We start from the raw sequence: 27,578 nt of genomic DNA on the forward strand, positions 1-27,578 counted from the left end.
AATTGTCTCTTGCTTTAATTTTTGCATTTTTTTATGGCAACCATGTTTTGGGAATACAATTTTATGAAGGTTTTCGTTACCTATTTCTTTTAAGTGTTCTATAAACCAAGGCGGATAATAATTTGGCTTAACAATTTCTTTTGTAAATAATTTCAAGATTCAAGTAGTTAGGGATACATGGCGGAACATGGGCTGTGTAGACTCATCCATCTATGACATTACTTTTGTTTAATAATGTGACAATCATACTTGAATCAAGTTTTTGCTCTGTTAGGTATGGATTCTGTGGAGAAAATGGAGGAATTCTTAGATTCACTCACTGTCCAGGAACCTTCCATAAAATTTACATTAGGAAAGTATAGGCCAAATTCTCTCTTCCTAGATGTTTATGTTAAAAGAATACCTGAAAAGTAAGTATACCTTAGTTTTACCAAGGTTTTGAAACTAAGGCTTACCTTAAAGGGACGAATACGAATTCACATAATCACTGATTTTCATTTCATGATAATAGTACTAAGGATTGACAAAAAAAAATCATGAAATGGAAAGTAATGTGTATGTGGTTTCGTCATGAGATCTCTTGCCCTTTAGTGTTTAAAATTTCGTCCAACAGAAGATCCGTTTCTTCTAAGTCGATCAAATGTCATCTGAGGGCGTGCATTGTTCTTTTCTCCTGTGCAGCGCTCTCAAACTATGGATTTTTTCTGACTTTAAAAGCACAGGTAAAATATGTTCGATATCTTTATACAATTTTGTTAATTTAGTAGTGGGGATGGATGTGGCAGTGGCAGTGGTGCCTTCTGTTCAGAAACTTCATATTGGTGAAGACATGTATGTGTGTGTGTGTGTGTTAGTCCATTTACAGTCACCAATTTCTTATGTATGGATGAATACATTCACGCAAAAAATGCTCTGTAATGATGCTTTTTAGTTTCATATTATTGTCAATTGCATGGAAGGTGAAATAGAGAAAATTCACTTTGACTTTAATGATACGGCAGTACTTTTCAGTGACTGTGTAGTATAAAACTGTGTGGAAAACAGGAGACTCCGTAGTGAGATGCAATGGCCTATTGTAGGCGGTAGTAAAGGTTCTCCGCAATGACCCCTCGGCCTGCAGCTGCTTAACTCTCTGCCTTTTTTACTCTAAATCCGTTCCCTCTTCGTCTCTTCCCACTGGCTGTTCAACTTCCTCAAATGGACCTCTCTCCAATATTCAGTTCTTATTTAAGAACAACACCTGGCGAGTTCTTGATTCTCGCAATGTGACGTACCGTAGTCACTTAGTGTTCTTGTTAAAGTACTTGATAGGTATGTATAACACTTTAAATATGTATGTTTGTATGTATGCCAGTGTCGGTAAACATTCAACAGCACTTCATTTGGGTATACAAGCTTCAGCTATCGCACAGCATAGATTGTAAAGTTCACCAGCGAAAGGCTTTTCAGAACTTCTGCTCATGAATATGAGTTGTGACAGCTGCGTTAGGAAAGCACGACGAAACGAAATGACTTGAGGAGAGCCCCTGTGTTTTTTAGCCTTTTATTACCCCTAAATTTAATCTCCGATATACCTCTGATGCTGTCGGGTGACCTTTAGTCTGTGGCGAATACTGTGCCAGTCTTGCACTTCCTACTCATTATTATTTATCTTTCTCACATAAAGTTATTCTCGTGTGAAACTTTATTGCTTTATGGTGTGAAGGTCCAACAGTTGAACGCCCGAGTCTTTTACTTTGGTGTAATATTACACCACACAAAACTACACCATGCATTGATCGTTTTATTTTCAAAATCTCATTCGAAAGATTATGGCTTATCAGTTGAACACTGACTTGATCACAAAGAAGGAGAGATATGTTCTCCATTCTAGTTTACCGCGTCAATATTGTAAGGATAGATGTGTCTTTTCTTTCCTTGTAAATTAACAGTGATTTAATGTACACCCTTTTCTAGCCTACTGTAGATCAGGGAAAAGTACAGTTTATTTCGAAAAGAAAAGGAAATTTACATTTTAAATATTGATTAGATTTCAGTACTTATACGAAGACGAACGCGGGAAATGAGAAGATTTTATCAGCTCTTGATGACGTTATTGCTCAAGGAATTCTTTTACAGTTCTCAGACGTTACCCTGGTAACCAGAGATGCTTCCACAAGTATGACAATGCTGCCTATTGATATTTCTTTTCCCATGTAGTGTAATTTTATTGGGTATCTGGTACAAGTAAAAGCTCTGTCACACGACAACATTTTCAAGCCCTTAAGCAGTTTGTCACCCAGCTTGCCCAAGTAACCAATATTATTTCCATTTCGATGCACTCAGGCAAAGACTTTTTTTTATCATGTTGCCACGTTGCTCTGCAACAAGTAACTACTAATATTTCTGTATTGGTACGAAACGGAAGTCGATTATAATCGTGTTCGTATGTAGCGGTTTTAAGAAATTGTCCTACTTCAAGTCTGATATTATCATTATCGGCTACTGGGGTGACGTTTTGTGGCAGGATGTTAACAAATAACAGACAGTGGGATCTTGCGACACCGAATTAACACCTGGTCTTGTGAATTGAGAACATTGCTATTTTAAGATTGTGATCGTGTATCCTACATTCCATACACTGTACAGCTCATTTACTGTCTTGTGTTTTACTGATGAAAAAAGTGTTTTCGAAAACGACTTAAAATTTATCCGTTTTCTTTAGTTCCTCATTGGACGAGTCGGTAGAGTTCTCGGCTAGCACTCTGCTAGGCCCGAGTTCGAGTCTCCGGCCGGCCAATGAAGATTAGAGGAATTTATTTCTGGTGATAGAAATTCATTTCTCGCTATAATGTGGTTCGGATTCCACAACAAGCTGTAGGTCCCGATGCTAGGTAACCAATAGGTTCTTAGCCATGTAAAATAAGTCAAATCCGTCGGGCCAGCCCTAGGAGAGCTGTTAATCAACTCAGTGGTCTGGTTAAACTAAGGTATACTTAACTTAACTTTTTCAAAAGTTATGATGAATGTATCGTCCGCGTTATGGTGCAGAGGGATGGCTTGCTTGTGATGCTTGAAACACATCCCTGAAGTGTACTGGTTTGACAAAGGGACAAAAGTAAGTATAGTTTAGTTTTACCAGACCACTGAGCTGATTAACAGCTTCCAGGGCTGGCCCGAAGGATTAGACTTATTTTACGTGGCTAAGAACCAATTGGTTACTTAGCAACGGGACCTACAGGTTCATGAATTCGAATGACATTATAGCGAGAAATGAATTTCTATCGCCAGAAATAAACTCCTGTACTTCATCAGCCGGCTGGGGAATTGAACTCCAGCCCATCGAGTGACAGTCTGAAGCTCTACCGACTCAGCCAACGAAGGGCTGACAAAGGGACAGCTAAGGAGGCCCTGGATATTGTTATTCTCGTTCCACTTCTACCCTTATCGACTGGAAAGCTTCTCCGGACAGGCCGTCATGAAATAATGACTGGGGAATTCCAGAGAAACTATTGTACGAAGACACAAAGACGGGAAAGTTGTAAAAGTTCTTTGGCGCTACTCCGGCTCTGTGAAGTGTGCGCTGTATAAACGCCAACTAAATGATTACGGCGAAAATTCTGAGAGACAGTGGATTTGATGTGGTGTGGTGTTGGTAAATAGGTGAATAAAGGTTGGTGATGGCCGAAGTGGAAAAGCATGTTAGATGTGATAGGTTCACACACCATATAATTATGCTTGAGAAGTGTGTGTGTATATATATATATATATATATATATATATATATATATATATATATATATATATATATATATATGTTATATATATATATATATATATATATATATATATATTTATGTGTAACTGTCTGCATATATATATGTGTATATATATATGTGTATTATATATATTTGTAACATATATATATATATATATGTGTGTGTGTGTTTGTGTATTATTTATACGACCATGAAAAATGAAACGTAATTGTTGTCAGAGGAAGTTACCTAACGGCTAAGGGTAGAATGTCCAACGAATAAATAGAAATTTACAGGAAGGTCGTATTTGCACTCTGAATTATACTTAAGTAGAAAACTGAGGTAATGGTGCATGTCCATTTGATTGATGGATTTATCGATTGATTTAATGTTCTCTGGCATCGAGCATGTCCATTTGAAATAGATTTGTGAACACTTGCACTTAAGAGCGTTAACTACGGTAGCAATTATCATGAAGACCACTCCACCGTTTCAAAGTAAAGGTAAAGAAAGCCCTCTGTCACGTGCCAGTGTAACGTGCAAAGTGTGGAAAACTCACTACTCAGTGGATATCTGATGATGAAATATGTTAATTGCATAATAGCCTAGCATGTAATTAGTTTTCACTGATTTCCTGCTATATCGATATATTCGGTCAAGTCAGAACACTACGTTTGGGCTTCAAAGGACTTTCACCACTCAAGTAGGTACATGGCTATTTCCATGCAAAAAACAGAACGGTATAAATTGAATGAAAGCCTTGACCACTCAGATTTTTACCTTTTGACTTAAGTCCCCATTGTTCAGATGAAAGGATTTCTAACGAGCCGTATTGTTCAAAAATATATGGAATGAAATATAATACAACGGTTATATCCGCATAATGGGTATGAATTTATCCATTTTGTATCCTTTGTAATGGTATATGGACGGCAGAGTCGTATCAATTCATCCTCACTTGACGGGAGTTCGAATCTCGCAGGTGCTGAATCACTTATCAGTTATAATATCCTTTCGGTGTTATTTCCAAGGTTGAGTCGATTGGCTACTGAACAACATTTGTCGCTTAATGTGTGAATATATATATATATATATATATATATATATATATATATATATATATATATATATATATATTATATATATATATATATATTTATATATATATATATATATATATATATATATGTATATATATATATATATATATTGATCACATACACCATGATATTTTTTTATAATTACAAACATTAACCTACAAATGTCGTTTTGGATCCGATTCGCTCTACCTCGGGAATATCACTGAAGGGGAATTATAACTGATTAACGATTCGGCACCTGGGAGATTCGAACGCCCGACAGTGTGAACCGACGACTTCAGGACGGTAACCATTCGGCTGTCAAGACAGGTAAAACGACATTGTTTTGGAAGGAAATTTTCTCAGGGTTGAATGCCTTTATATTGAAAAAAGGAGAACAGCCGAAAAAGTAACAAAAAAAAAAAAGAGAAATGTACAGTACATGCAGATCATATTTGTAGGAACAGTACGGTAATGGTGCTTGTCCCTTTGAAATAGTATTGTAGCCTCTCTTACACTTGGAAGCATCAACTTCAGTAGCACTCTCATAAAGATCATTGCACAGTTTCAAAGTCAAGGGAGCGAAAGACTTCGGTCACTGGTCAGTGGTTGCACCGTGCAAAGTAAGTATAACTCACTATCTCTGTGGGAGACGACCGAACAGGATATCTTTTGATGAAAAATTTAAATTGCATATGAGTCCCTTTGAACTGGTTTTCAGTGGTTTCCTGGTATATCGGTATATTTCGTCAAATTCACACGCAAGTTTTAGGCTTCAAACGTAGGTACATTGCCTATTTCCCTGCAGTAAAATAGAACCTTAAAACTTAAATGAAAACCTTGATCTACTCATAATATTATTTTCTTTTGAATGTGTTCCTGTGAAAAGATTTCTAACGATTCTTTGTGTTCAATAAACATTAGTTAAATATATGCTGTGACATTAGTTTGTTGTACAAGTATATGGAATGGAATATAATGCAGTGGTCATATCTGCATACTGCGTATGAAATAATCTTTTCATGCATCATGTAAATGAGTGCTCTCTCTCTCTCTCTCTCTCTCTCTGTTTGTGTGTGTGTGTGTGTGTGTGTGTGTGCCGTGGCTTGAAGGGATAATGCTTCATAAATAAGAATGTCATCCTTTCATCATCTTTAAGGCTGCCTTATGAATTAACAAGTAAACATTTTTTTTTTTTTTGCTAGCATATTGCATCATATGAGTTTCCAGGATTTTATTTCCCCAAAATAGGATAAGAATGATTGTTTTTATAATTCATTATAAATTAAATAGAAATAGAACATATCCCATAGTAAGTGTCACGTGAACTCGTGTGTCCTAAATTTGAAGACTGCCTCGCAACTTTGCTCGGCCCTCGACCCTTGGCTGCCCCAGATACAATATAGCGCTTTGCAAGGAATATGCATCAAGTTAACAAACGATATGAGTGGGTCCTTTCATCTCCAGAGCTGTGTTTAAATCGTCATGCCGAGATTTCGGCTTCTGTGTTATTAAGTACAGGAAAGACATATGATGCCTAAGAATATATTTGTGTATGATCTAGTGTAAAAGTCACCATGTATTCCCATCCGTAAGATTATATCTTGCGAGTACGGAGGACAAAGACTTTATTGTGTCCATAAAGGCGTTTATAAGGTGCCCATCAAAAATCAATGGATGTCACTGAGTCTCCCGGGGATTATAGCCGCGTCTAACAACTGTTCAGTCCCAGTAAACCTGACATATAACACGGGTTTTACTCTGATGGCCTCCACTTTACGACTTCCTCGATTAACTGTGGAAGTTTCTGTGGAATTAAGAATGTTCTTCGCCTTATCGGATCCAAATATCAGTAACGACGATGCGAAACCTAATGGTTCCGGCAAGCTGAAAGGTTTCCTCAACATTAACTGTAAAACATGTTTCATACGAATCAATTCACCCAACAGCAAGTGACAAGGTTGGAACAGACACCCGTAAAGGGAATTTATTTCCTGAATCTTCAACAGCTTTTATTTGTCCTGTGACAAAGGTTTAATTTGGGATATATTAGATAAGATACCATTTTTATGTGTGAGAATTTGCACCTGCCCTTTGAGAGCTAAAAGTCGGTGGTCTGATTAATTTACTACTTTAGGATGCCTGCTAATATACAGAACTGTGTAAAAAAAAAAGATAACTCCTGTACTTTGATCCCTTGGCTAGTCTCAGGACTGCATTCACCGTTTGTTCATTTAATGTTAGTCCCTAGTTCCTCATTGGGCGGGTCGCTATCGTACTCGGCTACCACTCTGCTGGGCCCGCGTTCGATTCTCCGACCGGCCAATGAAGAATTACAGGAATTTATTTCTGATGATAGAAATTCATTTCTCGGTATAATGTGGCTCGGATTCCACAATAAGCTGTAGGTCCCGTTGCTAGGTAACCAATTGGTTCTTAGCCACGTAAAATAAATCTAATCCTTCGGGCCAGCCCTAGGAGAGCTGTTAATCAGCTCAGTGGTCTGGTTAAACTAAGATATCCTTAGTAGCAAAACTTATAAAAATTCATATCGGAGTCATATTAGTTCACCCTTTAATGGAAGAAGGTTAACTCATACAACTGGTTTTGTAAATAGTAACGGAAGCATAAGTATACCTTAGTTTTACCAGACCACTGAGCTGATTAACAGCTCTCCTAGGGCTGGCCCGAAGGATTAGACTTATTTTACGTGGCTAAGAACCAGTTGGTTACCTAGCAACGGGACCTACAGCTCAATGTGGAATCCGAACCATATTATAGCGAGAAATGAATTTCTATCACCAGAAATAAATTCCTCTAATTCTTCATTAGCCGGTCGGAGACTCGAACTCGGGCCTAGCGAGCGCTAGCCGACAACTCTACCGACTCGCCCACCGAGGAAGCATAAAAAATGTTGAAAACTTCATTTTATCAAACAAGCCAAGCTACGATGAGACCTGAAACTCCCCAGCTGAATGTTTCAGTAGAGGCAGGTGTAGGGAGAATATCTCCCACTTCTCAAATCAGTTTCGAAATCCCGAAAGAAGAAAAAAATGAGGTGTACTTAGCCACCCTTCGTTTAAATTTTGAAACTCGAAGACGAAAAATCTTCCTTCGTTTTAAAAACTGGAAGGTTTAGAATGTCTTCTCTTATTCATGTATTTTCGTACGCAACTTCAATTTCAGGATTCACTTTCATTGCTGTTAAAAACAGAAATCCGACGGTTTTCGAAGGGTCCAACTCTAGAGCTCAGTCATATTTTGAAATGTTTGAAATGCTTACAATCGCCTTCAAAGCAAAAACAAAACAATCGCTTTTATTAAAACAAATCATTTCAGATATTCGGTATATCGGTTCGGTTGCCCCTTTTTTATATTATGATAAAATTGTCTTTTTCATGATTCTTAAACCTTTCTTCTAGTAGTATTGGGTAAAATCCCTTCGAGACACGAAACTCTTGCTGCTTTTGTGTAAAACCCGGCTTGTTTTCATTATATCTAAGAGAATAATAATAATAAAACAAGTAAAAATGCGCCTTAGTTTCTTCGGCGCAATCGAGTTTTCTGTACGTCGTATAATCAAGGCCACCGAAAATAGATCTATCTTTCGGTGGTCTCGGTATAATACTGTATGAACCGCGGCCCATGAAACTTTAACCACTATCCGGCGGTGGCCTATCCTATATCGTTGCCAGAAGCACAATTATGGCTAAATTTAACCCTAAATAGAATAAAAACTACTGAGGCTAGAGGGCTGCAATTTGGTATGTTTGATGATTGGAGGGTGAATGATCAACATACCAATTTGCAGCCCTCTAGCCATATTAGTTGCTGAGATCTGAGGGCGGACAGAAAAAAGTGCGGACGGACAGATAAAGCCGGCACAATAGTTTTCTTTTATAGAAAACTAAAAATGTACGAAAGTGACACAATTGTGAATTCCCTGGCAAGCGTAGGATGCAGAAATCCATTATTTCCCCAGTGATAGCTGCCAGCATGGCGGGCGTTTGTTCATGTTTGTTACGTCAGCGGGAAAAATCATTTTTAATATGGAAACCATGTTGCTGAGTACTTTGGATCTTTTTCACATTTTGTCCTTTTCCAGGACTGTTTTTAATGAATTGTTTCTAGTAATAGTTTGTCCCCATTTTTAAAGCGGAGGGCAACTACGGCCATTGTGTAGGACATGCGTACACTTGCGCATGCGTACTCATACTCACATACTTGACCATTTCTGCTTATCGCTACTGAGAGTCTGATTGACGGAAGCTTAATCTTTTAAGGGAAGAACTTTTTCCCTAAAGCATAAAGGGCTCTCTTCCACTTAGGTTTAATATCAACTGGTTGAAGATAACGATTATGATCACTCAGAATACTTACCTTATCGTTATCTCTAGTTTCGGTATCACTCGTCTAAGATAAAATGTTATATTGGAAGAAAACTTATCGTTTCTTTTGCACAGGATGTAAACAGTTATTGTCAGGGGTTATCACAAAATCTTTGAGGTCATTGCCGTATTTTAGGTTTGGAAATCTGTTGTGGGATGGGGTCGGCTGAGTGAAGTAGGATTTAAGACAAGGTTGTCGTTTTAGAATTCGGCAAAGAATATTGAGTTGGCAGGTCATGTTTGTATTTATTTTCCCAGAGAAATCTTAGTGACGTTATTTTGTAGACGTTTTCTTAGTGTTATTGTCTAGGTTATTTAATTTACTCTAATTTGTTAGAAAAACAAAATCCAGCGAGAGCTTTTTGAACTTGCATATATTTTCCAGTGTTTCCTTTTGCTAACGGTGATAGTCATGAGAAGTAGCTTTGGGTGTACGTAAAGGTCCTTACCCAGCCGAAAGCTGTTCACTATTGAAATTTTCGACCGACCTTTGTAGTCTGGTGCTGACAGCAGTGAGGCCCAACAAGCCAGTGGAACGAGTATGTTCCTAGCATTCCTTTGTAATAGTAAGTCTGTGTGGTTATATAACAAAGTCTTTGCGATATAGCCATTGTCTGGATTATGTCTGTATGAGATGCGTGACGTGCACTATCCTCATAAAGTTTTCTGTTTGAAATTATTAGTAATATGCCTCCATGAAAGAAGAACGGATCAAGGGATACTATGGCCGTTATCAGGTTGTGGGATTCCATGGCTTAACGAGAAATGGAACCAACCCCTCTGACAAAATGTGAGGGGTGAACTTATGAACTATGAGTCTTCCTCAAAATCCTCTCACATACTTTGTAAACGAAGGACATTATTTTCCAACTTGCATATACATAACTGAAGCATATAATCGAATTTTTGGGTGGTTCTTCTGCCTAATGATGCTCTCTCTATCTGGGTGTAGCGAATTTAGATGATCAGATGTGCGTCAAACCTTGTCATTTAGTTAGTGGGCAACTTTCTACAGTTTCTCGTGGGTGATAGCTAAGTGGGTAAAAGTAAGCTAGTCATATAGCAGCCATGCTGTCGGTAGTTTCAAATTAACAGTAAGGTCACTCTCTTTGACCTTTAGAATAGAACACAGAATTTAGGCCAGAGGCCAAGCGCAGGGACCTATGAGGTCATTCAGCTCTGAAAGGGAAATTGACAATAAGCTTTGAAAGGTATAACAGGAGGATTGATTGAATTGAATTGAATACAGAATTTAGGCCAAAGGCCAAGCACTGGGACTTATGAGGTCATTCAGCGCTGAAACGGAAAAAAACAGTAAAAAGTTTGAAAGGTGTAACAGGAGGAAAACCTTGCAGTTCCACTATGAATCAATTGTTAGGAGAGGATGGAAGTCAGATGGAAAAAAGATCATATGAACGAAGGTACAGTAAAAGGAATGAAAGAGGTTGCAGCTGGGGGCCGAAGGGACGCTGCAAAGTGCCTTAAGTGATGCCTACAGTGCACCTCACGGCGCAACTGCCCTACGGGGAGTCTCTTTGACCTTTAAAGTAGTAGCCATTATTAATATATTAGGAATTCAAGTGAAAAAAATGGACATCATAGGCATGTAAAAAAAAAAATCAGCCTCCTGTAGGACTCCTTACTTATGAAAACTTGTAGATACTACTCGTGTGTGTAAGGCCCTTTCCCTGGGCTAGATTAAAAGATAGGTGTGGGTGTTTTTAGAAGGTATGGTCATATAGAGAGAATGATAGGAGAAAGGTCGCATAAATGCGTTTACTTCGAGAAGCTTAGGAGGAAAGAGAAGAAATACAGGCAGCACTAAATTGAGGGACTGGCAGAAATATTCAGCGAGTTTAATACCCAGGAAATACTGGAGTACAAGACACTGATGAATGGCACGGTATAGGATGATTTAAGAATTAGATCATCCTGTTTTTCTCCTAAGCGAGAGAGCTGATAAGTGGGTCATTTACTATGATTAAAGTAAATGCGAGACCGGCTGCGGCCGGGAATCTTGGTTTCCCACCAAATGATTATAGTGTAATTTGCGTGTGAACCTTCTTTTATTTGTTTGTGCAATCGTCTTGGCTTTGTATGAGCCTGTATTCCAGTAAGTTTTGTGCATATGCTCATGTACACGGAGTTTTTTTTTATAAGGGAAAGTTCCACTGCGATTTGGCTAAGGACGATGATCTAAAATTGTCATTAAAACAGCTGCCGACGTACTTTGGGAATTATTTATAAAAAAAAAATAACGCTTAATCCAATCTCTTTTCCGTCAAGCCACAATACCTTGTAGATCTGTGAACTGACAGTTCTTGATTTACCAGTATAAGTAGTAGTTGTAATACGTAATTTCCTCGCTTTTCGGAAGTTCCAACCAAATTCAATAGTAAACTTTCAAGACAAGGGGAAACTTCTATTGAATAAGCCGGTGGCTGTCACGTATCATCCATCTATAAATATACAAGTATCGTAATTGTGAAAGGTGTAGCTTACAATACCTTTTCGTATATTTTCTCCACTTAATAACGGAAAGAGAATATAGAAACATGAAGGAGCGTAAAGAGAAAAACGATTCCTCTTGAAGTACAGCCGTGAGCTTTCTCTTTTCATCTCAAAGCAGCTTACTCCAGCAAAGAAGGAAAGCAACTCATCGGCCTTGGGACCGAGAGTGAGAGCGGTTTGGGTTCTCAAGTGGCACCAACTCATGGCGATATCTCCCATCTGAAGGCGACCGACTCCTCTCACCGCATCCTCGTACTTCCCGACAAGGTCTCTCAGTGGTTATCTAGGAAACAAGGACTGGCAGCAACGTCGCACCGACTACGGGCGACGAGCTCGCTGGTCGTTTGGCTACCACCTTCACCACCCGCAGTCTGAGACACTCTGACTTTGTAGTGAGCGTCAGTTGGTGTTTGGCCAGGTTCTCGCTAGGACTGTGTGTATGTGTGTGTTTGTGCGCCCGGCAGAAGGGATGGTGCCTCCCTTGGGCAAACTTAGCATTACCGTCGTGCCTTCCCTCCAATAACTTGGCACAAGTCCTCATCATTTTGGGCCGCTCCTCCCCTCGTTAATTCGTCTAAATCAGTGTTGTTTTTTCGTTATTATTTCTGGTGATGATGAAACAATAGTCGTGTAACATAGTGCCTTTTCAAGATGAAGAAAGATGCAAGACCCACTAACGTTATTTCTAAACTTACATTTTAAAGTTTTGGGAATTTAACTACTGTTGGCTACATGATCGAACAAATCAGAAAACATTTTTGCCCCAATGGGAAGTGAATTAAGTTCTTGTTGGACCTACGCCAACTTAAATGTGCATAATAAAACGTATCAGACAAGTCTGATTATTTAAAGGTAACCCTCGACTGGTGTGGCATCTTGGAAATGGCTTCTATCCCTGCCTGCTGTCTGGTAAGTCAAGTCGTTATGAACAGCGCCTTTGTATAACCCCCCGTCCCTACCACTCTCTCTCTTTCTCTCTCTCTCTCTCTCTCTCTCTCTCTCTCTCTCTCTCTCTCTCTCTCTCTCTCTCTCTCTCTCTATGTGTGCATGTAAAGGAAATGGGCCAGTGACGATTAAAGTCCATGTTCATTATACCGCTGAGAACAGGGAAATAGCTACTTCCCCCACATCTTGAAAAAATGCTTTGCTGACTTAAAGACGTTAGAATGACTGTTGTATGTTGTTTGGGGTATTTGTTCTAGTCCGTAGAGCGAAAAGAAAATTGAATGAATAGTCGCCCCAATTGACAGCTGTCTGGAAAGTGAACGTCAAAAGAAGTGTAGGCTATTCAGTAAAAACCACGTAAAAAGCACAGCTCAATTGTGTCCAAGGGGTTGGTTAATTTTGGAGTCAGTTCTGCCGGTTACTGTCATCAGCTGATTATGGAATGAAACACAAATATGAGGTTGTATTAAAACTTAGCTTGTAATTTTGTTAGTTAAGAAGATTGTTTCTCGTATGTCTTCAAAAGTTTTCCTCTTCAACGGTAATCTCAACTTCGGTTGCTACGTTGACCGAATTATGAAAGTAGTTTTTGAGATACTACGAGTTTCACATGGCACTGATATCCCCAGATGATTGGGAAGAGCGTTCATTTCAGACTTTGACCCGTTGTTGCTCGAGTGACCCAATATTATAGCCTGTTTTACCCTTTAATATTCCTTGAAATTATTATGAGGTTCATTAGTAAGATTTGCATATCAGTATCTATCTCTCTGCCTATATATATATCCACACACACACATGTTTGCTTGTGTGTGTGTATATATATATATATATATATATATATATATATATATATATATATATATATATATATATATATATATATATATATATATATATATATATATATATATATATATATATATATATATATATATATATATATATATATATATATATATGTATATATTTAGTTCAATTGAATTTAGTTCAATTGAATTCGTGGAAAATGAAAGCATATATATATTTTTCAGGTAAATATGCGTGTGCCTACCAATCATTTCATGTACTTTCCCTTTAGCAGGATGGAACGAAAACGTTGTACATCCTGATTGTAAGTAGCAGCAGCAGCTTGACAATGCCACAGATTAGCGAAACAGCTGTCTTAAAAAATAATAATAATAAACAGTAGAAAGATGTCAACGCATTTTTCAACAGAAACTGAGGCATGAGAACACGTAAAAACTCCGAAGACACGATGAGTTATAAAATGAAATTATATATATATATATATATATATATATATATATATATATATATATATATATATAATATATATATATACATATATATATATATATATATATATATACATATATATATATATATATATATATATATATATATATATATATATATATATATATATATATATATATAATTTCATTTCATTTCATTTCATTTTTTATAACTCATCGTGTCTTCGGAGTTTTTACGTGTTCTCATGCCTCAATTTCTGTTGAAAATGCCTTGACATCTTTCTACTGTTTTATTATTTTTTTTAAGACAGTCGTTTCGCTAATCTGTGGCATTGTCAAGCGGCTGCTACTTATAATCTGGATGTACAACGTTTTCGTTTCATCCTGCTAAAGGGAAAGTACACTGGTGAGTGGCGATAGGTCAAGGGATTAAAGGATGCACCACTTTGTGGCGACGAAATTTCATCCACAACTGCATTATGAAAAGACGTTTAGAATTGCAAAAGTAGAGTTTAATGGATATTCAAATTGCAGTTCAAGTGCATATTGCTTCTATAAAATTCGGTTTACGGTTCTACAGAAGCTTATATGTTTATGTTAGGAAACAAGAAATAGGTATAAAATATATATTTCATCGATATATATATATATATATATATATATATATATATATATATATATATAAAATAAACTCATATATATATATATATATATATATGATCAATGTATGCATATGAATTTATTAGCCTACTCATGTATTTTTAAAATAAACACAATTAAATGAACTCGAGCATATATATAAATGACGTATATATATATATATATATATATATATATATATATATATATATATATATATATATATATATATATATATATTATGTGTGTGTATAAAACATGTGCTTGGTTGAATTGTGATTTAAATGTATTAAAAATAGTGTAAAACTAATCGGTTGTTTATGAATATGGCTACCCGTGTTCATTTTATCCTTTCTGAGTGAATATGACAGAAATATCAACACACAATTACGCGTTGAACAGAAATAAATTTCTGACTCACATCAGGATCGAACCCAGGTCTTTCAAATGAAAGACCAGAGCGCTGCCAACCAGGCCACACAAGTCATGAAAGAAGTTAGAACCTGCGTACAACTGTACCCAAGGAATTACCTGGCCTGGTTGGCAGCGCTCTGATCCTTCATTTGAAAGACCTTGGTTCGATCCTGCTGTGAGTTAGAAATTTCTTTCTGTTCCCACGTAACTGTGTGTTGATTATTTATATCATATTCACTCAGAAAGGATAATTCGAATGAAATGCTGTCAATTGGGTCACTGCTGAGTCGGGAAGTTGGGGAAAACACGCTGGTATGCAAGCAGTTAGCCTGCCCAGGTAATTCCTTGGGTACAGTTGTACTCAGGTTCCAGCTTCTTTTATGAATTGTGTGGTCTGGTTGGCAGCACTCAAGTCTTTCCTTTGAAAGACCTGGGTTCGATCCTGATGTGAGTCAAAATTATTTCTGTTCCACACGTAATTGGTTGTTGATATATATATATATATATATATATATATATATATATATATATATATATATATATATATATATATATATATATATATATATATATGTGTGTGTGTGTGTGTGTGTGTGTGTGTGTGTGTGGTTTAAAGGCCCACAAAAACCACTTTTAGCACCAAAATACCATATACTTTGATTTTAACAGTTAGTGACAAAGAGTATTTGTATAGAATATTCAGGTGCAGAATAATGACATTGGTGGGGCTGGATATGGCTTTTACACTGCGATGAAAGGGGTCAGTCGTTAGCTCTTCACGTATGTCGAGTTGGACGTATCAGCTGGAACGTTTCCCTATGAACGACTCTTTAGATTAACTTGCCCGTGAATTCCAATTTCCAGTGTCGTGACTAGTTTTCCTCTGGACCAATTACTCTTCACAGGAACTATCACCAGGAATGCTATCAATAAATCGAACAAAACATACTGTAGAGGTCCCACCAGTTATAAACAAGTACCCCGTAGGGGGTTAGCGCCGTCAGTGCACCTCACGGGGTGCTGTAGGCATTACTAAAAGTTTTTGCAATGTTTCTTCGGCCCCTAGCCTGAAACCCTTTTCATTCCTTTTACTGTACCTCCATTCATATTATCTTTCTTCCATCTTGCTATCCTCCTCTCCTAACAGTTATTTGATAGTAAAACTGCGAGGTTTTCCTCATGTTACACCTCTCAAACCTACCTACTCTAAATTTCCTTTCCAGCGCTGAATAACCTCATAGGTTCCAGGGCTTGTCATTTGGCCTAAACTCTGTATTCCACTCCAATAATAAACAAGCAGTCTTAAAAGATAGCATAAAGCTCCCATACGTTGATGACATCAAAATATTAACCAGAAACTCATTCTTAAGCAGAAGTTCCAGCGGAGCCACCCACCGGACTCGACACAGGTGGGAGCCACCGATTAATTGGACTGACCCCTTTCATCACAGGACAGCCGTCATTTTCACTGCCCCCCCCCCCGACCCCCAACCAACGGCATCATTCCACACCTGCATATTCCATATAAATAGTCTTGTCGCCCAACAACTGCCCATATACATTAGTGATCAAGATGAAAGTATTCTCAGTATTCGAAATATATGGTTTTCTTGTGTTAATAGTGTGTAAATGGCCTTGTAAACTTAAGTGAGCTCTGTCATTATTACAGAAAGACATATATATATATTTTATATATATATATATATATATATATATATATATATATATATATATATATATATATATATATATATATATATATATATACACATACATATATAGTGTTTGTGTGTGTGTGTACTTTTATATCTCTCTCCCAATTCCTCTTTATTTCCATTTTAACGTACACACAGAAGTCAGGGGCAACTGTTTCTCTATAGACCTTGGTCAGGGGACGTCAAGATTTCGGCGTTTTAAATCTTAGAAATGAATATGTGAGACAATTAACCTTACGGAGGGAGATATACTAGTAATAGTGTTTGGACATTCCCTCCTTTGCCTCCCTTCCAACCCTCTTCCTTCCCACCCATCCACCCACCTACCTTATATTGTTAAAAAAGAAACAATTTATTGTGTAAGAAATACTTACAAATTACAGCACAATAGGCAACCCGGACGCGGTACGCGTATAGGGGAAAGCTTTAAAAAAAAATGCTGATTAAAAGCAAAACTGTATTGCTGACCTGTTTTGCCGTGAAATAAGTAGATTTTCTTTATTGAATTAAGCCAGTACCATCTTGAGTGGATGTTGATTTGAGTACAGTTAAAACGTTTATCGTTTTATTTAAGAATTACAGTATCAGGTCGGTGGCCATACCTGTTGTAACGTCAGTTTGTAGTGCTGAGTCAGTGGAGTAGTCGCCCCTTTTGGGGACAAACAGTAGGGTTATTCCGGGTGTGAGAAACTGCTCACACGCCCGCCTCTGTTGGTTGTGACAGTATCTCCAGATGTTTATTTCCCTCGTGATTTGTCTGAACCCTAATGACACTAGTTGCCGTATTGTAGGGATCCATAATATTCTACTCTTCCCCTCTGTTTGTTATTCTGTTTACAAGGACATGGTAAAATTAGGCTTATATTTTGTTTGTGCTTTGTGTTTGCCTTATTTTCTTATTTACTGGTAAATAGCGCCGGTGAGCTCTGATGCGGATAAGTGTGGTGGACCAAGGTACCGTAATATTAAGCTTTGTTGACTTCTCTTTATGACAATTCTTCATCAAAGCAATTCGGTGCGTGATGGCTAAAGCGTTTGATTTTGACAGAAAATTGTTTCTTATAAATTCATTTTTAAATTTTTCTCGTCTGATTTGAAAAGATAATGTCACGGTCGATTTCATGAAACAACTTTAGTATTTTTGCCATATGGTATTTTCGCATGAATTTGAGTGATTTTTTAATATTGTCGCAGGACTCGAAATATTTCATAGAGGCCCAGTTCCCTAAATCTCATTGAAAACGCCAAGTCTCCGCAAAACGCAGAAAAATTTCACGTGGATCCTTTCCACGCACGTTTTAGAATTTTTTAGCGATTAATACAACTGCGATTTAAGGTGGGTTTAGGGGGGGAGGGGAAATTGTGTTAATTGAACATTTAAATAACTGCTGTAAGCAAATTTTACCAATTTCTTCGTAGTCTGCAACACTTTTCTCCGCTTCATAATACACAAGAACGCAGTCTCTTTCAACGTGATTTGCTTTCGTAACGCGTTAGGTTACGGATTATCCCTCAGCTTACGTTTCGAAAAATTATAATACGTTTCGGACAATACTCCGATTACTGAAACATTAATCTGAATAATGAGCAGTACGCAGTTTGGGTATGTTTGTCAGTAAGCTTTTGGTTATAAACTAACTTAGAAGTAATAAAGTAATGACGTTTTTCAATTTTCCATAACATTAAGAGAAGGAAAAGACACCAATATCAACGATTCCGTATAAGAACAAATGCCATCTGCCAGAAAAGTATGGGAGGTTTACCTCTAGAAGAACCTTTGGAGGTGCTGCTAGAGTTGGAATCGTGTTAGCTTTACTCAGAAATTTTGAGGATTGCTAGCATAGAATTGTCTAATAGTCACCGTCGTTGTGCTGGCACGGGCCCTTGCTCCTAGAGAAGCCCTTAATTTAATTGCTGGCATAATACATTCATGTATGTAAGTGGGTAGTTGCAGTTTGGTGTTCAACTGCACATTTGATTTCTACTGAATTTTCTTTTTTTTTTTTTTTTTTTTTGGCATTGATTGACGTTTAGTTTTTTTTGTGACGTAATGATTCGTTAAAAATATGCTAGCTCATAACCAATATAAAGAGCATTTCAGTTATGAATGTTGTATCGTAAGCCTTTATGTCGACCGTGAGTAGAATTCATATTTCAAACTCCTTATTAAGTTGGGGTATTTTTATTTTTTTTCCATTAAATAAACAGGAAAACCGTGTGACCAAGTTAAAAGGCTGTCGAGTTGAAATGTCTGTATGTGAATGCTTATTAGACCAAAACCTCCTTTTGTTTTAAAATAAGTTATGGATTATGAATGACTTTTCATTGGAAAATATTCACTCGTGTTATTTGGTATGCACTCTCAGGGAGGAGTGGATGTTACAGTGAACTTGAGGAAATAATCCAGGAGTAGAGGAAAATAATAGAAAGCAGGAGAATTTAATCGAAGTAGTGAATAATCAATCTAAAATCCCATGATGTAGCATTGCTTCCAAAAAGTCTTTTCTCAAGAGAAGCAAGCAAAGAGATTGTTTTTAACAGTGAATATACCTGATGGAGTAAAGGAGAATGCAAGCCAGTGGTTGAAAGTAGCTCACTGTGCTACAGGCCAGATGGTTAATGTTTGCATGATCATCATTTTAATGCCTGAAAATGAGCAAGACCATTCTGAGTTGGATTGTGTGTATTGTCCAAACTAAGAGTTTTGTTGATGGGCAGCAGTTTATATACCGTAGAAAAGATGACTGTGATATTTGTCAACAAGATTCATACTAAATGATTACGTTAACTCCTTACTTCTCTTATCAGCAGGTACTTGAAAAGGGGTACAGTGTATAGTTACCAAGGTTTATTTTTGCCCCCGTCTTCCTTGCAACTCGGCAGCCTCTTCGGTACATCCTTCTTTATGCTTCTTTTCATCAAACTTTCTCTTTTTGTGACGCTCCCAGTTACCAGAATGCTTTCGTTAGTGAAACTGAGAAACTGTTATTAGCGGTACTCTGGGTATTAATGCATGTACATTTAAAAGAGGCTGATATACTTTAGTACCATGGCATAATGTAAGTTAAACCTGCTTATTTTTCACTCATGTAAGTGTGTGTGTGTGTGTGTTTTCCTGGTACACCGGCAAAAGCTGGTCCGATAGTTAGCTTGGTAACACAGAACTTGTTAGCTCATCAGCTACATTGGGTGAAGACGAAGGAGATTGGCGCTGGTGCTTCATTTCTTGAACCCCATTACTGTACCGCTTTTGAGCTGCGTGCCGTTTCCTCGTGTATGCCTTATTAAGTGAGGTGACCGCGAGTCATAAAAAATAAAACGTGCATTGTCTCTCACCTCCCACCCACCATTCGTTATGATGCATAAATAAAACTGAAAAACCAAAATACAATACCTGGACCCAGCTGTACCGTACATCAATAGGGCAACAATTTATCGATCAAGTAAGAAAGGAGACGAATCGAGAGACGAGCGTGGTGCTTTTGTCCTCTGAAAAACAAAGTAAAGAATCAAAAACCTTCAGAAATATTGCGGACGTTGATAAGGGAGTGTTGACCACGCGCTGTATTACTTTATTATTCATGGAAGGAGACACTAACCCTGGATAAGATTCCTGAAGATGTTAAACAAAACATTGGACTCCCTGGCTACCGAGAAAATTTTTTCATTGTATTGCCCTCTTCAGTTTTCAAAACGGCAAAGTAAATTAATATGATTATATGTGTATATGAAATATATAAATTCCAGTAGATATGGAATACATGGAGCGCAATAACAAGTGCTCTAGTTCCCTAAGAATGTACATTTTTGCATCTGACCTACTTGTGGAAAGCATACAGTCTTTTCGATATCCAGGTAGTTCTTCATTGGAGGGTGGGTAGAGCTCTCGGCAAGCACGCTGATGGCCCAGCGTTCGACTCTCCGACCGGCCAGTGAAGAATTAGAGGAATTTATTTCTGGTAATAGAAATTCATTTCTTGTCATAATGTGGTTCGGATTCCACAATAAGCTGTAGGTTCCGTTGCTAGGTAACCAGTTGGTTCATAGCCACGTAAAATAAACCTAATCCTTTGTGCCAGCCCTAGGAGAGCTGTTAATCAGCTCAGATGTCTGGTTAAACTAAGATATACTGAACTTTTTTTCGATATCAAGGTTATTCTTCTAATCATGGGTTTTCTGGTGAACCTTTAAATACAGAACAGTGGAACGACTGAATATAGGGGAAAAAACCAAGAGAAGTATTAGCGTCTTATGAGGGCAGCATACCACCGTTCTCATCTCTTCCCTTTTCAGTGCTGGTGTGTTGGGACGCTATTCCTTTCCTTGCTTGGTCCAGATGGTAATTGACTTAACACACTCCTAGGCCAGTACTGTTGCTGATGTGATGTCAATTCATGCTAACCTCACCATTCCTATTTCAGTCTTTTCCTTCATGCATTCCTTGAACATTTTGCATTTGCCAAACGGTCTGGGCTGCCGCGAGTCGTAGCGAACCTCATCACTTTGGTTCTGGCTTCCTCTTCAGAGGCATAATGGGCTGAATTGGTGGATGTTCATTCTGCTCCTGTCCCTTTGGGGATGTCTGTCTCAACTGTCCTTAGTGGACATAGGTGAGGATTGATAGCTCGTGTGAGTTCCTGCTCTCCTTTCTCATGTAGCAGGGCAAGCTTGGCTGGTTCAGCTTCTGTTACAAGATATGACATTGGTGGTGAAGGTGATCGTGTTTGATTACATATAATTCCTTCAGATCACAGCACCACCATTAGGTTGTTTGGAGGAGGAGACAGGCTTTTCGGGAATTTTTTCGGGAGTACCTTAAAAATATACCTGTTTCTAAGGTAATAATAGTTGGAGAGGACTTAAATAAGCATGTTGGGGGAAAGCACATGGCTTTGTGAGTGTTCATGGACGAAAAGGATATGGTGAAAGAAGTAACGAGGGTGAGAGATTGCTGGAGAATGTTGAAGGGGTGGATCTGTTTGTTTCCATACAGGCCTCCAAAAGAGGAAACAATATCATGTAACGTATAAAAATGGACAGTGGGAGACAGATAGACTACCTGCTGACAAGAAATATAGATGGGAGGGCCATTATGGATAGTAAGGTAATACATGAAGAGTGTTCAGTCATGCAGCACAGATTGTTAGCGATGGATTTATGGATGGGTCAGGAGGGAAAAGAAAGAGTTTTAGTGTAGAGAAAGTTAAATTATGGAAATTGAAGAATGCAAAGAAATTGAAATATTAGAAAGAGGAAATGAAATGAGATGAGGAAATGAAATGAGATGAAAATCATATTGTAACAAGTAGCAGCTAAAGTTTTTGGGTTGACAGGTGGAGTGGGACCCTTAGAAAGAGAAACATAGTGGTGGAGTAGAGAAGTACAAGAAGTGATAAAAGAAAAGAAATTAGCATATACTGTAGAGCTTTGGAAGAAAATCCAGGTGAGAGATTTAGAAACTTAAATAAAAAGGTAAAGAAGTTTGGGGCCCAGTCAAGAAATGAAGCTATCAAAACACTCTTTTAGAACTAGGGACTCCTGAAAGAGAACAGATGATTTATGAAATAACCAAGGCCAGGGAGGGATGCTGTTATATAAAGGACAAAAATGGCAACAAACTGATAGAGGATGAGGATGTAATGAGACGATGCAAGAGATTTCTTTAAAGAACTTCTGAATGTAGAGATTGAACAGAGTTTTTAAGGAGGTTCTCTCCATCTTAGGGTCATTAGAGGAAATTGGTACAACAAGAGTGAAGGATGCCATCCAGAATTTGAAGAACAAAGCAGGTAAACCAGTAGTAGTGATAGATAGAAATGATGGGGCTTTGGATGAAAAAGGTAAAGAATATTTGAGGGCACTGCTGTTGACTAGGAGGAGAGTGAAATGATGTACATCTCTGAACAAAGGTGTGATATTATGGTATGCAGAAATTGTAAAGGAATAAAGGTTTATGAAACACAGTGTTAAGATACTGGAAAGAGTGATAGAAAAAAACTCTGCAAAATTGTTAACATCCATGAAATGCAGTTTGGGTTTATGCCTGGGAAAAACACAGTAGATGCCCTTTTTATTGTGAGACAGAAGCAGGAAATTTTTTTTTTGGAAAGTAACAGGAAGCTATATTGGTGATTTGTAGATAGAAAAGGCTTTTGACAGTGTACCTAGAGATGTGGTTTACTGGAGTTTGAGAAAGAAAGAGTTCCTGAGGGGCTCGTAAGTATGATCAAGGTAATATATATATATATATATATATATATATATATATATATATATATATATATATATATATATATATATATATATATATATATATATATATAAGGCAAAACAGTATTAAGGATAAGGTATGGGAAGACGGAAGCTTTTGAAGTTGAGGTTTGATTACATTAAGGATCAGCTTCAACCCCATTCCTCTTTGTAGTTGTAATGGACGTGCTGATTGAGTGTGTGGAAGGAAATATGTTATGGGTTCTGCTGTATGCAGATGACCTGGTTATAACAGCAGAAACAGAAGAATAGCAAGAGGGGTACAGCGCTTGGCAGGAGTGCCTGGGGAGAGGGAGACTCAAAGTCAGTGCTGCAAAAACAGAAGTAATGCTAAGTGGTAGAGAAGGGTGATCCTTGACAAGGAGATTCCTTGGAGATGTAGGATTAAGGTCTGCAAAGCAGTAATCGGACCAGTGCTGCTGTATGTTACAGAAATGTGGGCAGTGTGCAGAAAAGAGGAGGGCACTTTAGCAAGGATAGAGATGAGAATGTTGAGGTGGGTCCTTGGAGAGTCATTATTGGAAAGAATTGAAAATGAAAAAATAAGAAAAAGCGCTGGTGTTTGAAAAATAACAGGTAAAGTAGGATGAGGTGGTATGGTCATGTGGTTTGCAGGGATAAGGGTGCCCTAGTTAAGAAAGTGCATGATGTGGAAGGTAGAAGAAGCAAATGTAGTCAGTTAATTAGGTGGCATGACATAAAAACATGAAAATCATTTGGCACTGAAATTCCAAGTGCCCAGGATAATCGTAGAATTCTGTGGAGGAAGGAGACTCGAGTGTTCATCCCCATTGGAAGATGGGATTAAGGTCATAGGAAGAAGTACGAGTAGTTTCTTCAGATCATGATTCAGTGTTTGGGATTTCTTTTGAATGTCATCACTAACCTCTTGGTAGGGGCAGGATCGGATTACCTTCTCATGCTATCCAGTAAAGGATCCAAGTGTTCTGCCATGGATTCTACTGACAGTAATTTTCTTGCAGAATCCATGCATGCCAAGTGTAAGAGGCACTTGGTTGATCACTCGATAGACCAGGGCAACTGAAAGAATGGTGACTCCAGGGCGAAACCCAAAGTGTGCTTGATGAAGGATACCAGATGCTTTCTTGAGACCCATTGAACTCGTCAGTGAGCTTAAAGACCTCTTGATAGGGGATACCAGGTCCGTCCTCGAGATCATTGCACTCGTCAATGAGCCTAAGGACCTCCATAAGCCCATCTTGGGTTTTGCCCCTGAGTCCTCACCATTCTTTCAGTTGCCCTCATCCATCGAGTGATCAACCAAGTGCTGGTCACTCCCAGTCTTCAAATGATCCCGGTTTTTCCTCGTTGGCCACAAGCTGAATGGTACCCCGAACTGCTGGGCCTACTTGTCGAAATGCCAAGAGAAATAGTCTTACGGTCTGCATTTCTTCAGCATCCACATCTGCTAAGGTAGCACCAGTCGTTGGAGATGCTCTTCACTCTTGATGGGGAATGCTCAGCATGTGCACTTGCTTAGTTCTGCCTCTTGCATAAGGTGAAAGGAATTATTAAAGAAAGATGACTGGGTGAAAGGAATTATTAAAGAAAGATGACTGGGTGAATGGAATTATTAAAGAAAGATGACTGGCAATGTTTCCAAGTTTCTGATACCAAAATTATTGCTATTTATTTTGCCCTCAGATTGACTGTCGGCAATGTGTGAGTAACAGTCGGATTCTACAATTTAAAACAGCCCACTGGATGACAGAATTGTATAATTTGAACTTTTATGATATAAATATTTATTAGAGGAAATACGTAAGTTCTGCGTGTTTTCAGTGTCACTAACAGATCAGATTATTCGTACCATATTTTGCAAGATTCGAAGGAACATGAATATCTTTTTTCATTTGCTTACGAGAAAGTAAACAGTGTTATTCCTGGAAGCAAGGCAAGGTTGATGGTTATATGATCAAGATATGCAAAGGTAAAAAAAGTCAAGTTTGGACAACCCATATAGCCTACCTTTGAACAGTTTGTTAGGTTGTGTGTATTATGCTAAAGAACCTTTCTTGGTTTCGTTTACACAGGTTTTACGTAAATATCAGACCTGCTACCTCTTCGCCTGAATAAATAGGAACCGACGTTACAACTTACGCAAGTAGGCCTACTTTCGTGTACAGCGCTGTGTGTGGTTCTTTCGTAAATGATTTTATCTAACGTTGTGTTTCTTGTTGCTTGTAATTAATTTTATTAGCATGTTTGTCAGAGATTTTCCTTTAGGAATTAGGACGCGAACGCACCATAATAGAAAATAAGAATCTACATTATAAATGTGTATATACATATGTGTGTATAAATGTATGTGTATATATACACATATATACATACATACACAATCCACTGTTCACGCCAGATATGTATGTAATTGTAATAACCACAAAGAAGACGAGAAGTGAAAATGACATTGTGGTTATTACAATTCCACACACACACACGTGTAGCCTATATATACTGTACTCGTATATACAAATATGCAAATAGCCTATATACAGTATGTATATACCTCTACATATATATACATACGTATATGAGAGAGAGAGAGAGAGAGAGAGAGAAATTTAATATATTTGGGAATTAGTGTCATAATTTTTTACAATTATTTATTCATTCCGATGTAGTATAGTTCATAAATTATATGGTGACGATTACTTGCTGCTTTGAGTTTCTCAGAACTATTAATATTTGATATTTATGTAACTGTCGTATCACATGGGATAAATCTATATATATATATATATATATATATATATATATATATATATATATATATATATATATATATATATTGTGTGTGTGTGTGTGTGTGTGTGTGTGTGTGTGTGAATATGAAGTTCATACTTACCTGTATTAGAAATTACGTATAGTTACTCGCAGTGACTGGTGGATCTTGGGAGAATGTGGTTATGTGTAACAAGTGAGGAGAAAGTGGAAAGTTGTCTCAATTGCAGGAGGGGAAACTACGAGAACTGAGGCGTCCAAGGTAGAAGAGGTTCTCTCTTCATCTTTAAACGAACACGCGGTTGGTGCACGTACTTACATGCACACACACATACACGTGTGTATGTGTGTACGTATGCATATATATATATATATATATATATATATATATATATATATATATATATTTATTGTATATATATATTATATATATATATATATATATATATATATATATATATATATATATATATATATATATATATATATATATATATACATGTAATGTTTGTATTTTAAAAGAAGAGCGGAGGAGCGTAGGATAAGAAATAGTATTTTATATGCGACGGGTTTCGCTGTTCCGTCATGACGTTATGAAACCTAAAACGACATTACAGTTTTCATGGTTTAAAAAAGTGCAATCATTATTGATAAAAGGGAGTAGAACCCCTTAGGGGCTAGAGTGTCGTTTGTGCACCTCACGTAGTACACTGTAGGCATTAATAAGGATTTGCTTGCAGCGATCCGTCGGCCCTAGCCGGACCACTTTTACCTCCCTTCTCGCTTCCATACTCCCATCTTGCTGTCCAACCACTCCAACTCCACCGTGTCATTGTCTTAAGCGCAGAATCAGTCAGAACGCAGAACGGAGTAAAAGAGTTGATGACAAAGCCTTTGATTCTTGCTCTGCACCTTTTCACATTTTCGCGGGTTTCATGTAGTTTGGCCATCGTAGCTTCTTGCATTATGGTGAAAGGAGACAGATGTTTAAGAACTATTTCACAGCAGGAAACGGAGAGTGTAGATTCGTTGTTTCTGCATACCTATTTAATGACTATTGTCTGTTTTCCCTGTCAGTGATGATTGATTATTATTTTAACTATGAAAATTGTAGTGATTTTTTAGGCTTGTGAGCGCCTTGATGAAGAAAACAGTGGAACACATTGCAAGTGGCAGATGTTCAGGAAACGCTCTCTTAAGAAATATTCCTCAGAATTCGAGATTTCAGCATTGTTAGTTCCAACAGACCCCTTTGTTTGTCCTTGGGCATTACAGTCTCAACTGAACTGTCAACTTCAGAGCACCCCCCCCCAAAAAAAAATCCACTGGGTCAAAAAGATATACTTATACATTAAGTAGAATAATTTACTCAATTTACAAAAATATGCTCAAAGATGTTGTGAACGTTGGAGGAGAGTGAATTGAAGCAGTGCGTCCGATGACTTTGTGGCGTTTGCATCCTCCTGGGTACCTTCGGTGTGGTAGATGGTCTGGCCTGAAGCTTGCTAATTGGTATCCTCACATCGAGATAAACCCGAACCACCGGCTAAAAAGTTGTCATTACTGGCCTTTAATGAAGGACATAAGCTTCGGTGGACTGGCTAGAGATTGCAAAATCCAGTCTAACATTATTGCAGATAATAAAAACTGCAACTTCATGTTGTATAGGAGCAAGCATGGCATCTCTGCGTGAGACATGACTGACGGCTCAGGCTTGTTGCGGGTGAGGCCTCGAAGGTAAACCTTGAAGGGCTTGGTCAGGGCAAGGGTCATTCACATGACCTGGTAACACTGCCAGTTCATAGTTCACTGCCTCCTAGTATAGGAAGAGTGGTCACGTGCTGTCATTCTTCTTTTCTCTTGACGGAAAGTGGAA

The 27,578-nt window shown here is 37.8% G+C and overlaps 1 protein-coding gene across 4 annotated transcripts in view; it reads left to right on the top strand.

The window, feature by feature from the left end:
• Window positions 1-27,578, top strand: part of LOC136838859 (galactosylceramide sulfotransferase-like) — a 237,676-nt gene that overhangs the window by 129,853 nt on the left and 80,245 nt on the right. The window contains exon 1 of one of the 4 annotated variants that reach the window (XM_067104518.1): window positions 12,048-12,624. The exons of the other annotated variants lie outside the window; for them this stretch is intronic. Coding sequence (XP_066960619.1) covers window positions 12,598-12,624 — 27 coding nt within the window. The 5' untranslated portion in view covers window positions 12,048-12,597. Of the gene's footprint in view, window positions 1-12,047; window positions 12,625-27,578 lie in introns of those variants that run through there. 4 annotated transcript variants of the gene reach the window in all.

The sequence above is a fragment of the Macrobrachium rosenbergii genome, chromosome 5 (genome assembly GCF_040412425.1).
Source record: "Macrobrachium rosenbergii isolate ZJJX-2024 chromosome 5, ASM4041242v1, whole genome shotgun sequence".
NCBI lineage: Eukaryota > Metazoa > Arthropoda > Malacostraca > Decapoda > Palaemonidae > Macrobrachium > Macrobrachium rosenbergii.